The sequence below is a fragment of the Oryctolagus cuniculus genome, chromosome 19 (genome assembly GCF_051225735.1).
Source record: "Oryctolagus cuniculus isolate XC-2025 breed Fujian yellow rabbit chromosome 19, ASM5122573v1, whole genome shotgun sequence".
In the NCBI taxonomy this organism is placed as follows: Eukaryota; Metazoa; Chordata; class Mammalia; order Lagomorpha; family Leporidae; genus Oryctolagus; species Oryctolagus cuniculus.
This window is the reverse complement of record NC_142885.1, coordinates 43584909-43600993: the sequence shown is the minus strand read 5'-3', so window position 1 is coordinate 43600993 and position 16085 is coordinate 43584909. Positions and strand designations below refer to the sequence as shown.

At 59.6% G+C, this 16085-nt stretch overlaps 1 protein-coding gene and 1 long non-coding RNA gene across 3 annotated transcripts; one reads left to right on the top strand and one right to left on the bottom strand.

The window, feature by feature from the left end:
* Positions 1 to 5569: 5569 nt before the first annotated feature.
* Positions 5570 to 8612, bottom strand: LOC149120519 (uncharacterized). Its single transcript, XR_016225890.1, has 3 exons — positions 8240 to 8612; positions 7076 to 7354; positions 5570 to 6956 (listed from the first exon to the last, which is right to left on the bottom strand). It is a non-coding gene; the product is annotated as an uncharacterized LOC149120519 (long non-coding RNA).
* TLCD3B (TLC domain containing 3B) lies at positions 6869 to 15544 on the top strand. 2 transcript variants are annotated; one of them, XM_089321194.1, is made up of 5 exons: positions 6869 to 6997; positions 11133 to 11216; positions 13691 to 13925; positions 14226 to 14321; positions 14521 to 15544. In XM_089321194.1, the coding sequence occupies exons 1-5, from the start codon at positions 6873 to 6875 to the stop codon at positions 14806 to 14808; spliced, it is 828 nt and encodes a 275-aa protein (XP_089177320.1). In that variant the 5' UTR covers positions 6869 to 6872; the 3' UTR covers positions 14809 to 15544. The 2 variants fall into 2 exon arrangements, with proteins under 2 accessions (XP_089177320.1, XP_051703544.1); XM_051847584.3 differs by lacking the exon at positions 6869 to 6997 and adding an exon at positions 9446 to 10357.
* The last annotated feature ends 541 nt before the right edge of the window (positions 15545 to 16085 follow it).

The following is a 16085-nucleotide window of genomic DNA, read 5'->3' as shown; positions in this document are numbered from 1 at the left end:
CTTTGCCGTTGGTTCACCCTCCAATGGCCGCCGCGGCCGGTGCACCGCACTGATCCGAAGGCAGGAGCCAGGTGCTTCCTCCTGGTCTCCCATGGGGTGCAGGGCCCAAGCACTTGGGCCATCCTCCACTGCCTTCCTGGGCCACAGCAGAGAGCTGGCCTGGAAGAGGGGCAACCGGGACAGAATCCGGCGCCCCGACCGGGACTAGAACCCGGTGTGCCGGCGCCGCAAGGCGGAGGATTAGCCTAGTGAGCCGCGGCGCCGGCCCCCACGGGGCTTCTTCCACAAGCACGGCCTCCCAGTGTTTGCTCCCTGGAGCACGGCCCCCCAAGACCTTCTTTTGCTCCCCACCCCTCCTCGTATCTCAGCATGGCTGCCACCGTCCAGGGGGTCTCCTACCCGTGGAGGCAGCCACAGAAATTTCCAGGTCCCAACTCTCCCCACTTCAATCACACACAGAGAGTGTCGCGGCACCCTCCTCTACCACCCCTGGCCCTCTCAGAGGGGGCTTCGAGCCCAGGAAACTGGAGTCTAGCTGTCCCCAGTGTCACCATTGCTGATTCTACGGTACGGTGAGATGGCCTCTCGGGGCTGTCTTCGTGTCAGGATTCCAAGGGCCAACCAAGAGCAGGCCAGGTCCCACCTGAGCCCCAGGAAGGCCTCAAGTGACACACACACCCCCTCCCTGTCTTCTGCCGACAGAGCGACGTCAGGCTTGGAGAGGCCTCCGGCCACGTCCGCGGTCTGCAGTGGTCAGACCTGCTGCCCCCACGCCGTTCTGTTCCTGCCATGGGCTCATACATTATGCAGGGGTGCACAGTGCACCCAGCCTGCTCGCTGCCAGCCAGGCAAAGTCCCGGGAGGGAGGGGTGAATCGGGGGCACCCCCTCTGCCGGCTGCCCCCCTGAACTCACATGTGCGTCTGCGGCAGGCAGGCAGCAGGGCCCACAGCCGGCGCTCCGTGGGGTCTCTCTCGCCCTCAGGTTCACCGGCAAGCTCAGGTGGGACCCTGAGGAGAAGGGAGGAACGGAACATAGACTCGCGATCAGATTCCCCCGGGGCGGTGAGAGAGGGGGGCACAGAGGCGGCCCAGCCACGGAAGACGCCCGGCAGGCTCGGGCACTGACAGCTCTGAGTCTGATCTGGCTCTTTCAGCCCCTCCGCTGGCCATCAGAAAACCTCCTCTTCCAGCCACTACCAAGAGGTCCAGCCAGGCTCCTAATTATGAAAATGAAAGGCCTGCGCTTAGGTAATCACCCCGGGGAATGCAGAAGCAGAGCTGAACCGGAGCTCGCATCAACAGAGGCCTCTTCAGGATCCTTATTTAATCCTCACCGCTAGCCGGAGTGGCAGGAACCATTACTGCCATTTTATAGATGGGAAGGAATTGTGGCCCAGTTACTTAAAAAAATAAATAAATAAAAACCAATCAGCGTTAGACCAGGTGAGGCCTGGTTGTTGGAATTCCAGTCCTCCCACTGTGTGACCTTTGTCGGGGGGAGGTGGGTGGAGAGGAATCAGTTGCCCGCACGAGGCCTCAGTCTTCCTCATCTGGGAAATGGGGATAAGTACACGAGACTGACAGGGCATGTGGTGGTGATCACATAAAATGTATGCGCAGTACCTGGCACAGAACAGGGGCTCATTAAGAAATGGGGTCCAGAGGCCGGCACTGTGGCGCAGCAAGTAAAGCCGCTGAGATACTGGCATCCCATAACGGCGCCCGTTCAAGTCCCGGCTACCCCACCTCTGATCCAGCTCTCTGCTGTGGCCTGGGAAAGCAGTGGAAGATGGCCCAAGTCCTTGGGCCCCTGCACCCATGCAGGAGACCTGGAAGAAACTCCTCGCTCCTGGCTTCTGCCTACCCTAGCTCTGGCTATTGCAGCCGTTTGGGGAGTGAAATAGTGGATGGAAGACCTCTCTGTCTCTCCCTCTGCTTCTCTGTAACTCTGCTTTTCAAATAAATAAATAAATAAATATTTTTGATGGTGTACAAAGAACAGCTACTACTGAGTGTGTACACAGGAACTCTGCAGTACACCTATCTCCTTTAATCATGCCAGCACCCCTAGGAACGGGGACTGCCATTGTTCCCATTTTACAGATAGAAGCCTGAGGCTCAGAGGAATTGAGTAACTTGCACAAGGCCTCCTAGCTAGTGAGGAGCAGAACTAGGATTTAGGCTCAGGCAATGAATGGGACCTTCTAACATATACAACAGAGGCACAGAGCGGTTCTGAAACCTGGCCAAACTCACACAACCACTCTGTGAGAGACGAAAGGCCTTGGCCCCCTTAACTGACTCCACTACATCTGTTGTGCCTCTGGGCTTGATCTGGGGTACAAAGGGCTGGACAGGAATTGCTTGCAACAGTACCTAACCTGGGACAGTACAAATAAAAGCACTAAATAATAAATGCCCTAGCACCCGGGCCGGGACGCTCCCCTAGCAGGGTGTGGGGGAATCGGACCCCTCCTGGGGTATCATGTGGGACACACGCTTGCTGCTGGGTGCTCATTGTTTACTTATTCACAGGCTTCGAGGCGATCAGCCCTGCACGCCGGTGCCCAGGGGGAGACGATGCGCCCGACAGCGTCAGGACGCGGGAGCCCAAAGGGACAAGAGATGGTAAAGTCTAGGTGGGGAAAAGTGGGTGGCAGGGTTGTGAGGCTGGCGGGACGGAGACACTCACCTGCGGAGCGGGGCTGTGGGAGGGAAAGCCAGAGGCAGGTGGCGAAGTCGAGCTGGGAGCCCCACACTGGCCCTGTACCAGTGCACCTGCCGCCGGCCAGCACTGGTTGGTGGTGTGTCTTTCCTCCTCTGGGGCATCCAGACACTCCTAGAATGCCCAGGCAAGGGGTCAGTCGAGGGTGTGTGGAGTGCTTCTTGAGTCTATTTTAGATGATGTAGGGTTCAGCAACAGAAAACACACACACACACACACACACACACACACACGCTGAAATCTATTCTCCTTCCAGCTCCCTTACAACACTTCGGATTACTTCAGGACAAAGTCTCATTTTGCTGCCAAAAGTCCTTTAACACCTTTCTATCTGTGCTTATCTGTTCTGCCCTTCTTTCTTTATCAGAGAGAGAGCGAGCGAGCGAGAGAGAGAGCAAGCACAGGAGAGCTAGTGAGTGAGCCTGCAGCTCAGACCAGGCAGCAGCGCTTAGCAACTAGCTACAATGTGAAAACCTAGTTTCTTATTTTATATGTAATTTGCTATCTTCTATTTACAACACGTGATACCGGTTTTCTATTTTCAGTAGTAATTTTTTTTTTTAAGTTTCCTTTTACAGTGCACGGTTCAAAGCTCCTGCTCTGGAAATCCGTCTATCAGGTTTGCAAATCCCAGCCGGGCCTCCTCCCCCTGTGTGTCGCTACACAAGTCACTCAGTGTCTCTGTACCCCGACTCCTTCCAGTGTCTGGGAGATGCCGCAACCATACCACTCCTTAGGTTCCTGTGAGGCTGACGTGGGCTCCTGTGTGTACAGGGCTCCGACTGGCGCCCGGCATCTAGTAATGATGTGAAACTGCTGATAGCAAGTCACATAGGGGGAAAAACAGGCAAGCAAGCAGCAAACCCAGAACCCACACGGGCAGTTTCCTTTGGAGTAGTTCCACCCTTTTCCATATGGAGGAGAGAGAAGCAGCTGCGCCAGGATCCGGGGGGAGTTCCTGGATTCTTCCTCTGACTACCAGCCATGGCAATTTGATCACTAACACACGGGCACTTCAAACAGGTGATGGAAGTGAATATTATGGAAAAAATAACAGCGCATGGATTTCAGTATTTTGGGTAACAAAGCGCTGGTTCTTTGTGTCCTGGCTGCTCCACTTCTGATCCAGCTCCCTGCTGATGCGCCTGGGAAAGCAGAGGAAGATGGCTTGGGCCCCCGCACCCACATGGGAGACCCAGAAGAAGCTCCTGGCTCCTGGCTTCGGACTGGCCCAGCTTTGACCAATGCAGCCATTTGGGGAGTGAACCAACCGATGGAAGAGGTCTCTCTCTGTCTCGCCCTCTCTCTCTGTAACTCTGCCTTTCAAATAAAATAAACAAACATGTTTTAAAAATCCTACTTTAACAAAAGAAACCTTATCTTTCAATTCCACTTTACCATGCAATTTTGTGAAGCACCCTCATGTCACCTCTCTGTCCTTCTACAAAATGGGACTGAGACCACCGGTTTGGATGCCGGCTTGCTGTACTGTCCCAGGGTGACTGGGAGAGTGGGTGAGACAGCGCTCATGTATTCTCAGCTGGGGTAATATCGCCCCCAAGAGGACAAAACTGGCTTCTTGGGAACCCAAAATCCAAGTTACTCTTCAATATATAAAAGCACAGAGAGACATAAATAGACACCCAGCAAATCTGTGTTATTAAAATTTTATGCTGGGTAGCAATTAGGGGGAAAAGGAGTCTAAAAAGGGCTCTTGCGGGGAACAGCACTTTTTTAAAAGGTTGAGAAGCATTATTCAAAGCCCAAGTTTTTCTCCGTTGGGTCGTTACAAAATTGACGTCGTGGGTTGTGGCCAGCGTTTGGGGGAGAAGAATCTGGGAAATGTGGCACACTCAGGATTGCGGGAACGTTTGCGTGTGTGCGGGGACTGAGTCAGGACTTGAAAGGTTTCTCTTGTGGGTCCCTGGGTGGGGGGAGGGAGCCGAAAGCCAATGCTTTCTGCTGTCGCCCTTGTATCTCTCAGGCGAGCCTGGGCAGCCTCGGACTGTCTTGCTTGAAACAAGAAGAAACCGATGATGAGAGCAAAATGTAGGAGAGGGTGCCGATTCCAATGCAACTTGGACTTGACCGCTACCAGCTCACGGCCCCGGAGCTTTCTGCCCTTCCTCACTCTACATCCAGGGTAAGCACAGAGCCACCCCTCAGGGCCAGCGGGTGCTGGCCCCCACCTTTCCGGTGCCTTCCCGGGACAGAGAGGGGGACAGGCTGCCTGGCTTCCAGCCCAGCCCGGAGCTGGGCTGTCTCTACAGCCCGTCCACGTGTCTTTCCAGGGCAGCACCTGGCCTGGTGGGTGAGACGCTGCGTAAGACGCCCGGATCCCATTATCAGCGAGCCTGGGCTCGAGTCCCAGCTGGGATCCCGACGCCGGCTGCCTGCTAACGGGCTCCCTGGGAGGCAGCAGCGATGGCTCAAGTACTTGGGTCTCTGTCACCCATTCCGGGCCCTGGTTTTGGCCTGACCCAGTCTCAGCCATTGTAGGCAGTTAGGGAGGGAACCAGCAGATGGGAGTATGTCTCTCTCTCTCTCCCTCTCTCTCTCTCTCCCTCTCGGTGTGAGTCTCCCTCTGTCACTCTGCCTTTCAAATAACCCCATCTTTTAGAAAAACCTTTCAATTCCTTTAGGAGAATAAGCCTATACACTTGATACATTTGCCTAACATCACAGAGTCCAGTGAAACACGAAAAAGTAATTTTGAAAAGTCCTACCCCTTGTTCGCGTCTTGGACAAGGCCCCCAACCGCCCCCGCCTCTGTTTTCGCCCCCCCCCCCACCCCGTAAAGAAGGCACAATTGCAGCCGCTAACCACGAGGCAGCTCTGAGGAAGTGTTTTTAAGCACTGAGGTCGGGGGCTGGCCTTGCTACACGCGCGCCATGCGATGAGCGGCATCAGTGTCACTGCCACCCTCAAGGCAAGAAACTGAGATTCCCACGGGCCTCCCCCACCATCAGCCAGAATGGAACAGCTTTGCTGCGGAACATTCATGCTGCAGCTTCCGGGGCACCAGAAAGACAATAAAAAACAAAAACACCACAAAAGCCACAAAGATTAAGTTCACAGGCACACACAGCCAGGTCCCTACACAGCGGAGATCAGTGCAACGCACACGGGGGCCCCTCCCCCGACTGTTAAATGCCGTTCTGATTGTTTTTTTACCCTGAGTTTCAAGTAAACGCAGCCACACGGTGCGTTCCTTTGATTGCCTGCGGAATCTGAAGCCCCGACACCCCGGAACCTTTCCCTCTTCTTCCAGCTCCGCCCCTGAAACGGAGCTTGTCCATCAGGGCAACAGCCAATTCTAATTGGCCAATTCTACAGCAAGGCGCTAAAACCCGCCCTCCACCCACCCCCTCCAGCGGGAAGCCAACGATAGGGCGCCTGTGTCAAGAGGTTGGCCAATGGGAGGAGGGCATATTCCCGTCAGCCCACCAATGGGAGTGCCTGCCGCCTCCAACTGCCTCTGCCCCGCCGCGGCCGCGTGCTCTTGCAGTTTGACACCTGCCTGGGTCCCAGCAGGTCCCTTGGGAGCCGCTTCAGGAATGCAGGATGGCGGGGCGCGGCTGCTCACCTGCCTCCCGCCCAGGGCCTGCTCCTCTCCTCCCTGGAGTGGGCGGGAGGGGAGGCTTCGCAAGACAAAAACCATATTGATGTGAATCCACGTGTTTTCATAAAAATTCCCTCTTTGATGGGAGACGCCTTGCTTTGGGCATCCCTTTTTCTATCTTTTCTTTCTTTTTTTTTTTTAAAAGAAATGTTGTTTTAAGTTTCCAAGCGTCTTGGCCATGTGAACAGCTCGTCCCTGCCTGAGGAGCCGCAGTACCGCCCTCTCCCTCTCCACCCTCCCACCTGGGCCCCCAGAGGTGAGGCCCCCCGGGGAGGAGGGGGGAGACGGGTGGGGCAGGCAGAGTTAAGGAAAACCGAACGAAATGATCAGATCGGCTTTGAAAGAAAAGTCCAGTCGCCCTTGAGGAGGGCTAGTCCTAGAAGGAGGGCCACAAGGGGTTTGAGAAGTGGTGGTGGGTGGAGCTGGGCAGGAAGGGGGCTGGGCTGGGCTGGGGGGGGGGGTCTGGCAGGGGCTGCGCTGCCCATTTCCATGGCTGCCCTCTACCTTCTCCACTGCACAGAGGCATGACCTTGCTCTTCGTGACCGGCTGTGCCTTCTTCCCCTTGTGCTTTGCGGTCCTGCGCTGGGGCCTGCAGAACCTCACCAGCCTGCAGATGGAGAGACAAGAGGCTGTGCTGGTGGCATCCAAGTAAGACGAGGAGGGGGCAAGATGTCCTGCCCCGGGGTGGGGAGGGGGGAGGCAGGACCGCTGGAGCTGGTGCCCTACCTTCCAGAAGAGTTAGTGGTGGCGGTGGAAGTTGAGGGTGGGCACAGGAGGCCAGAGGCAAGCAGTGGGATCTTTTCATCATTTAATCCCTCTGACTCTGTCTTAAAAGAAGCTGGGCTTTTACATGGAGCTCCCAGTTTTGCATCACTAACCTATAATTTAGAATTCAAGGAAATACAGTACTGGCAACACCATACTGGAAAAACCAAATACACTGGCGGGCTGGCTTGGGTCCTTAGGATGCAAATTTGTGACCTGTGAGGGCACTTCAAAAACTTCCTGGAAAAGAGAGTTAAAAAAAAATTTAGGAGCCGGCACCACAGCCTGAGATGCAGGCATCCCATCTGGGCGCCGGTGTGAGTCGTGGCTGCTCCGCTTCCATCCAGCTCTCTGCTTAATGCCCCCGGGAAAGCAGTGGAAGACGGCCCAAGTGCACGGGTCCCTGCCACTCGCCCGAGAGATCTAGAACGAGTTCTAGGTTCATGGCTTCGGCCTGGCCCAGCCCTGGCTGTTTGAGAAGCAAACCAGGAGATGGAAGATCTCTTTCTCTCCTCTCTCTCTTTCTCTGTAAATTTGCTTTTAAATAAGCAAAACAAATCTTAAAAATATATGCTCTTGGAGCCGGTGCTGTGGCCTCGCTGGTAAAGCCACCACCTGCAGTGCTAGCATCCTATATGGACACAGGTTTGAGCCCAATCCAAAGTCAGGAGCCAGGAGCTTCTTCCGGGTCTCCCAGATGGGTGCAGGGGCCCAAGGACTTGGGCCATCTTCTACTGCTTTCCCAGGCCACAGCAGAGAGCTGGATCGGAAGTGGAGCAGCCAGGTCTTGAACCAGCACCCATATGCGATGCCGGCACTGCAGGCCAGGGGTTCACCCGCTGCACCACAGCCAGCCCCATCCACGGCCTTTTTGAAGTGGCCTCTGACAAAGCTAACAGAAGTGGGAGCTAACAGCAAACTGCAGCTGGGAGAAGCAGAGGAGAAGAGACGCTGGGAGAAGACAGGGCTTCCTAGGGCGCTGGGGAGAATCCCGTGCAGTCAGGAAGCAAACCCGTCTCTGCCGCCCTGGAACCTGCACCATGCAAAGATAGACCACACTGGGCAGGGCTGCTGTGTCTCCCATCAGGTGGTTTCCGTGGCCCACCAGCCCCTCCCCCCCAGTACCTTTTTGTGGTTTTGCACATCTTCGCGGGTTTCAATGCCAGCTTTGCCAGTTTTCCTAGCTGCATCATCTTGGCAAGTGTTGTTGTTGCTGTATTAAACTGCCACAGCTGCTTCCTCTTCTGTGAATCAGATAGCGCCTGTGAACATGAAATATGAATTAGCGTAACTCAGCTTACACTGTGCTCAGCACCCAGGCATGACTTAGGAAGTTGGAACTTTTTCCCCTTAGGCAATGCAAGGCCCAATCGGCTCCAAAAAGGTCTCCTGCCTCAGACGACTTCTCAAGGGCCTTCCCCTGATGTGCCACTAGAGGGCAGCACAAAGTTGCAAATCTCCGTCCCTGGCCTGGGTGGGGTGGGGGGGAGACGTGGGGCAGGGAGAAGCCCCTGGTGGAGTTGATTGTTGGGGTCTGTGTCAGGGAAAATCTGGAAACCACCGTGCTATTCAGGTAGAAGGCCCCCACATCACGCAAAAGCTGCAGATAGCTGGCCTGGGCCACCACATGGCCCTGGCTGGGTTGCTTGGACCTCCCTTTTCTGGTGGTTGCATGAGGGGCTTGAGTCCGCCAATCCCTGGGGTCCCTTCCCATTCCAAATCTCAACTATGCTGTGGAAGTCGCAGAGGGAAGAGAGCACGGAGCGTGGCAGGGGGCTGGGCAGGTGCATGGTGGAGGCCAGGAGAGGTCAGACAGCGCCTCCACACTGTGACTCCTAGAACAAGGGAGTCCCTGCCACCCGTCCCTGTGTGACTCTGGGGACTGTCCCTCACTGGGACATTTCCTGCGCAGCCGCCCCGTGCTGTCAGTCATCACATGGGAACAGGGGACAGGCAAGTCGGGGCACACAGGTGCTCCTGGCTGTTAATTTCCCTCCCTCCCGTGGGGGTGGGGGTGGGTCTTGGGATCCTCAGGAGGCTGAGCCAGGGTGTTTCATCCCCCGGCATTCCTTAGCAAGAGAAAGATTGCCAGGGAATCCTCTGCTTGGCTGGACTGGGTGTCCCCAAGCGGAGACCCCACGCAGGCCACTAAAGGGACACGGTGGCAGAGGAGGACATGCCAGGTGTTCGCCAAGTGCTTGGCCCATCTGGGGCCCCCGGCCACCTGCTTCCCTCAGAAAGCAGCCGCTTTCCCCAGCCCTTGTCCCCCGCAGCCCCTGTGCCGCAGCTGCGGTCTCTTTAAGGGCCTCCCCCTCCCTCTTCCCCGGCTCCCCCCATCTCTGTCGCAGCCGCTGCTGTGGCTCAGAGCTGCATGGGGCGACGCCGCTGCAGGTCCGGTTTCTTGGGGTCTGGTCGGTGCCAGCGTTCCCCTCCCCCTCTCCCGCCCTCCCCAAGCTGGCGGCTTCCCCTCCCCCTCCCCCCAGGCGGGGCAGGGGGCTGGGCACCAATCCCCTATAGCACCATGTGCGGTGTCCGCGCCGGGCGGCGGGGGCCGTGGCGGCCGCGAGAGGCGGCGGCGGCGGCGGCGGCGGCGGGAGAGCGGGGCTGACCGCTGACCGCTGGGCCGGCCGCTCCCCGGGCTCCCTCCCTCGCTGTCTCCCTCCCCCGCCCAGGGCTGGCACCACGGTCCCACCCCCATCCCCCAGCCCGCCTTCTCGGGCCCTCCCAGCTGCTCCACGTAAGCCCCCCCTCCCCACCTGCCGCGGCCTCCCTCCCCTCCCCCAGCTGCGCCCTCCTCCGCCCCCTCTCCCTCCCGGCCGGTCCTCTCACCCAGCCCTCCCCTCACACCGGCCTTCTCCGGCGCCCTCGCTCCCATCCTCATCCTCCCGGCCCGGCCCTGCCCTGCCCCGCGGCCCTCTCCTCGGCTGCCCCAGTCTTGTCCAACTCCCTTGCCTCCCTCCTCTGGTCCAGCTCGCTGCCCCATCATCCCCGCCCTAGCCCCTTTGTGCCCCTGGCCCTCGCTTCTCCCTCTCCTCCCTGGGCTGTGCCGGCCCTTCCCCACCCCGAACTCCCTTCAACTGGGCCTGTCCGGCCCTCCTCGGCAGAGTCTAGAGCCACCATGCTGACCCCCATGGTGGCCGGGGGGGTGGTGTTCCCCGGACTCTTCCTCCTCTCCAAGAACACGCTCCAGCGGCTGCCCCAGCTGCGCTGGGAGGAGGCCGACGCGGTCATTGTCTCAGCCAGGTAATCGGCTTCCCTTCCCCTCGGCCCGCTGCCTGCCCAAGCTTTGCCAGGATGGAAGAGACCCAGGCCGCATTCCTGGGTTTGGGAACTGCTGCAGTGGACATGGGTTCTCCCTCTGTCCCCAGGACCTTACTTGCTGTCCCAGGAGACAGCCTCCTAACCCAGCCATCTGGTCTACTAGTGTTCACACTGGGTTTCTTTCCTCTCCCTGCTCTCCTCCCACCCTCCCAAACCGGGCCAGCCTGTGATTGAAACACCCCTATAAGATGGTAGGGAACCAGATGAGGGGTGCGTGTTGGGGGCCGAGGGGCAGAGGAGTGAAGGGAGGACTCCGCACAGCCCTGGGAGGGAGGCCGGAGTGAGGGCGGGTGGCCGGGGGGACCAGGGTCACGGCAGGGCTGGCATGGTGAGCGGCACGATGACCGCTGAGTAGGGACAGGCACAAGTCTGTCCCCTTGGCCTCTGGGCTGCCCTCCCCTTCCCCAGGGCAAAAGCCCACTCTCAGCGCTGTCTCACCTCAGCGTGACCTCCCTGGTGTGTCCCTTCTGAGGAACACACCACAACCGAGGCACAGCAAAGGGCAGCGGGAAGTGGGGTGAATGAGCTAATGACCATGGCTGGGACGGGACCCCGGGGAGAAAGCCCAGGCGAGCCCATCCTGGGAAGAAGGCGGGCGAAGAATGGCCGAGTCCAGAGCACAGCCCTTCCCCAGCAGACAGGAGAAATTAAGGCATGGGCCTCTTGCTTCCTACTGCCTCCCTCTCTCTCTCCCCAGGCTGGTGTCCTCTGTCCAGGCCATCATGGCCTCCACCGCTGGCTACATTGTCTCCACCTCCTGCAAGCACATCATTGATGACCAGTAAGTGCCCTGCGGCCACCGGGGCCCAGGTGCCCACGGGCTGCGTGCTGGGGGGGACCCCCGGAATACCCAGCCTTCTAGGGAACTCTGTCCATGGTCCCTAAGCGCTGAACTTGGGCCTGAGCAAGTTAACTGCGGTAGCTGCAACTCAACACCCAGAGATAAATTTATCCCGTCTGTCCTTAAAGGTCAGAGTCAGGGGGAGAAAGAGTGGGGATCAGAGAGAATCCTCGGGGCGGCTCCTAGCTGGCTTCCTGGCCTCTTGGGTCACAGTGGGGTCCAGATGACATTTCCTCCCCCTGCCTCCCTCGCCCCCCCCACTTCCTACCTGCACCCAACTGGGGTGCTCCTCCTGCTGCGTAGCTCACCCGTCACCTCCTCCCACCATCCAGGCGTCCAGCCCCAGCTCCGAGCACGAGGGAGATGACACAAACAAGGCCACTAACGGTCACACGGTGGGGGCGGGGAGGGAGGGTGAAGAGGCCACAATTTGGCACTGACAGCTGCTGCAGTGCCCGCTGCCTGCCAAAGAGGCCCCAGGGCCGCGAGGTGGGGCGGGAGCAGCGGGCTCTGTCCGTGGTGCTGACGGGACCCACAGTGGCGAGTGCCTGTGAGGGTGCAGGTGCCACCTCCCCTGATGTCAGCCTTTATGGCTCTGCCGTCCCTTCTCTGGTGGCTCCTGAGTCCCAGGGGACATCATGCGGGTGACCCTGCTCTAGAAGTTTCCCCCATTCTCAGTTTGCCTCCTCTTTTTCCATAGATGGGATACTTCCCCTCATCTCTAGAGTGAGGTTGCATCCCTGCCCGGAAGGGCTGCCTCCATAAGGCACCAAGTTGATGCCTGGCAAGTGCCTAGAACAGTTCTTGGCAAAAACATAGCAGACACTTAACTCTCTTTTTCAGACCCTGCCTGGTCACTTGGCTTCCTCTCACCTTGTCCCCCCTCCCTTCCTGCTGCCCGGCCCAAGAGGAGCCCAGGCGCCCAAGCGTGTCCTCCCCACACGGTCGCAGAGGTCACCTTCTGCCTCCTGCCCCCCCTTCTCCCCCTAGATCTGTTCTTGTCTCCCTTCTCCCCTTTAATCCTCAGGTAGGGCAGGATCCGGGTTAATCCAGGGCAGCAGCTGCTCCTGCTCTGAGCACCTGACTGCTGAGAGGGTGGGCCGCAGTTTTAGCACACTTCATAGAGGGCAGCCCAGGGCGGCCAGTCCCTGGAACTTCTCATGGCCAGCTGGGTCTTCCCCACTCTTCTCCTGAATTCCTCTTTCTAACCTGCTGCCTCCCCATTGTCTCCCGGTCCCCCACTCTAGCACCACTGGGTCTCAGGGTCTTCTCTTTTCCCAAAATGACCTCACCCCTTCCAGCTGCCCCCGCCCCTCCCCCCAGCTGGCCCCTAACCCAGTCCTCTACTCTGCCCCCCTCAGCAATGTCTTGCACTTGGTCCTATTCTGTGACAGTCCTGGCTGACTCTGCTTCTCCCCCCTCAGCCGAGGTGGGCGAGCTCCCCATGGGCTGGCCTCAGGACTCCCAGGGTGAGAGAGAGAGAGAGAGAGAGAGAGAGAGAGAGAGAGAGAGAGAGACTTTGTGCTGACTCAAGGAGGAAAAGGCAATGCTGCCTATTCATGCACTTCTCGTTTTTTTGTTTTCGCTCCAAGCCCGGAGAACTTTCTCCGTTCTCGGCACCTTTGGCTCAGCATTTTCTCCTTAATACTTGGCTGTACCTGAAAAAGCAAGAGATCAGGGTCTCCTGTGGGCAGAAAGAGCGGCACAGACGGTGCCTCTCCTGCGCCAAGAACAGGGCCAGTCTCTGACGCCTCTCGAATCTTCCAGGGACAGCAAGGTGGAGAGAGTGAGGGCTGCGTGGCCAGACTTCCCATTGCCTTTGGCCAGCTTACCTAGTCTCCCTGTGACTCAGTTTCCTTGTCTGTTCAGTGGAGATGATAACATTTTCTAGGGCCTTGTGAGGAGTCAGCAGGCTTGTGCATGCCAGAACTGTAGACTCTTAGCACGCGGTCTTGTGCATAGGAAGCAGGCAAGTGTTGCCGCCCATCTGGGCTACCCCAGGCTCATCCCCTCTGCGCCCGTGTCGCGCCCGTCCTGACCGCCCCATCCTCCAAGGTCTTGCCTGCACCGCTGTGTCTCACCCCTTATCTCTGTCCTGTCGTCTGTGGGTGTCTTCCGATTTCTTTTCCCTTTCTCTCGCCATACTTCGGGGAGGGGAGGCGAGGAGACCCGAGTGGATTCTGAAGTTTGGTTGGAACACCAACATTCCCCTCTACCTAGCTGCATGACTGTGACCTCAGACAAATTTCTCACCCCCTACCCTGGCTTCCATCATCTGTAACCTGAGACTCCACTTCCCTCTCAGGGTTTACGGGAAGACCACGAGAGAGCACCCAGCTCTGACCAGCCACCCGGGGGCGGCTCAGTCCCTTCCCTCCTTGAACCATGTCTCTCTGTCTCTGTCTGCCCAACAGGCATTGGCTGTCCTCTGCCTACACGCAGTTTGCAGTCCCCTACTTCATCTACGATATCTACGCCATGTTCCTCTGTCACTGGCACAAGTACCAAGTCAAAGGGCACGGGAGGGATGACGGGGACGCCCGAGCCCCCGGGAGCACCTGGGCCGTGGTGCGCGGCTACCTGCACAAGGAGTTCCTCATGGTGCTCCACCACGCTGTCATGGTGCTTGTGTGCTTCCCGCTGTCAGTGGTGAGTCCTCGGGGACCCGGGCTGGCAGAGACGGGGAACTCCCCGGCAAGCTCAGGACGGCAGTGGGGTTAGGGTCTGCGGCTGCCCAGCTGTGGCGCTTTGGAGCTGCTGTGGCCCGGTCTCTGAGCCTCACTCTCCTGCTCCGGCTAGCAGGTGTGCAGTTTTACCTGCGGGGGATGATAGGAGGGAGCTGGAAGGGTCACGTGCCCTGTACTGCACCTGCTAGAGGGAGCGCCTCTGACAGGGAGGGGAGGGGAGGGGGCAGGGGCCGCCTCTCACCTTGTTGCCCCCCCCCCCCAGGTGTGGCGACAGGGCAAGGGGGACTTCTTTCTGGGCTGCATGTTGATGGCGGAGGTGAGCACCCCCTTCGTCTGCCTTGGCAAGATCCTCATCCAGGTGAGAGAGCCCCTGGGGCTGGAGGGCACAGCAAGGGTGGGCGCTTCCGGGGACCTTCAGGGCTTCTAGAATACAGGTGAAAGGTCCGGCCGGGCCGGAGGGGCGGGAGGCCGGCGGCGGTCCTGGGCGTCCTCACCGGTGGGGAGGCAGGCCGGGCGCTGGCTCCGCCCCCCGTGGCAGCCCCTCTCTGTGCCCGCAGTACAAGCGGCAGCACACGCTGCTACACAAGGTTAACGGAGCCCTGATGCTGCTCAGCTTCCTGTGCTGCCGGGTGCTGCTGTTCCCCTACCTGTACTGGGCCTACGGGCGCCACGCCGGGCTGCCGCTGCTCGCCGTGCCGCTGGCCATCCCCGCGCACGTGAACCTGGGCGCCGCGCTGCTGCTGGCCCCCCAGCTGTACTGGTTCTTCCTCATCTGCCGCGGGGCCTGCCGCCTCTTCCGGCCCCGAGGCTGTCCGCCACCCTCTCCTTGTCAGACCCAGGACTGAGAGCGGGGGTGGGGGGCCCAGGGACCCTCCCCGCCCCGCCCCCGTGGGGACAGAGCTCTGGGGCCGACGGGTGGGGTGGGGGAGGGGCCGGGACGGACAGATGGACTCGATATGGGGAGGGGCCTTCTTCCCTCAGGGTCGCTAAAGGCAGGGACCAGGTGACCAGAAGGCAGAGGCTGAGGGGACCTCTTTCCCACAGTGCGGGCACCCCTTGTGCGGGACAGAGGAGGGGACAGTCTTCCCCCTGCTCGGGCTGGAGGACTCGCAGGGAGATAGCAAGGACGCAAGGGGACCCTGAGGGAGGCCCCGCCCCCCAGCACACCCCAGCCCCCCAGCTGCAACCCGCTGGGCCGCCCCACCCCGGAATGGGGAAGAGGACTCCCGCACCCACCCGTGGGCCTCGGGGGGACGGGGCGGGTTGCCCCGCACGGCACCTCTCCCGGGCTTGGGGGAGACCAGCTTGAGGAAGCGTATTTATTTTATTTATTCGCCCGAATTCAAGCTAGTTTGTTGGGTGGGGGGAGTGGAGGCTGCTACCCGCCCTTCCCAGTGCTGAGCAGCCCCGGGGCAGGCGAGGGGAGCCCGGCCCCGCCGCTCGGCCGCGCATCTTTGCTCTCGGGCCCCGGCACGTCCCTGGTGCTACAGACCTCTCCAGGCGCTCCCCCAGTCTGGGGTCGGGGGACCCTGGGAGGTGCTTTCCAGACCGCTAATAAAGATCTCCGAGAACAGCCGCCAAGGCTGTTTCGGCCCAGTTCTTTGGGGCCAGGAGGGGAGTGGGGTGGGGTGACCTTGGGGACCGGACAGCGGGATGCCCACGAGGGAGGGCAGGCCCCCTCTGCTGGCCACAGAGCCCGCAGGCAGGAAGGCGGCCAGAACCTTTATTCGTCAGCGGAGGGGAGGGCGGACCTGGGCGCTCAGGCTGCGTCCCGAGCCCGGGCCGGCTCCTCAGGCCCCTTTCTGGCAGCTCCTATAGGGTGTGGAGAGCAGAGGGGGCGGTTTGGGGTCCTTCCGCCCCTCCCAGGAAGGGGGCGGGGCGGGAGCGTGGGGGGCGGGTCTTGTGGTTCTAGGCAGGTGTGGGGGGCGGGCCTTACTTGTGGTCCTAGGCAGGTGGGCGGGGCGGGAGCGTGGGGGGCGGGCTTTACTTGTGGTCCCAGGAAAGGGGGGGGCATGGGAGGGCGGGCCTTACATGTGGGTGCAGAACTGGAAGAGGAGGAAGAAGAAGGCCACCACCAGGGCGCCCACCAGAATGTGGTGGAAGAGCCTGGAGTCGGAATCTG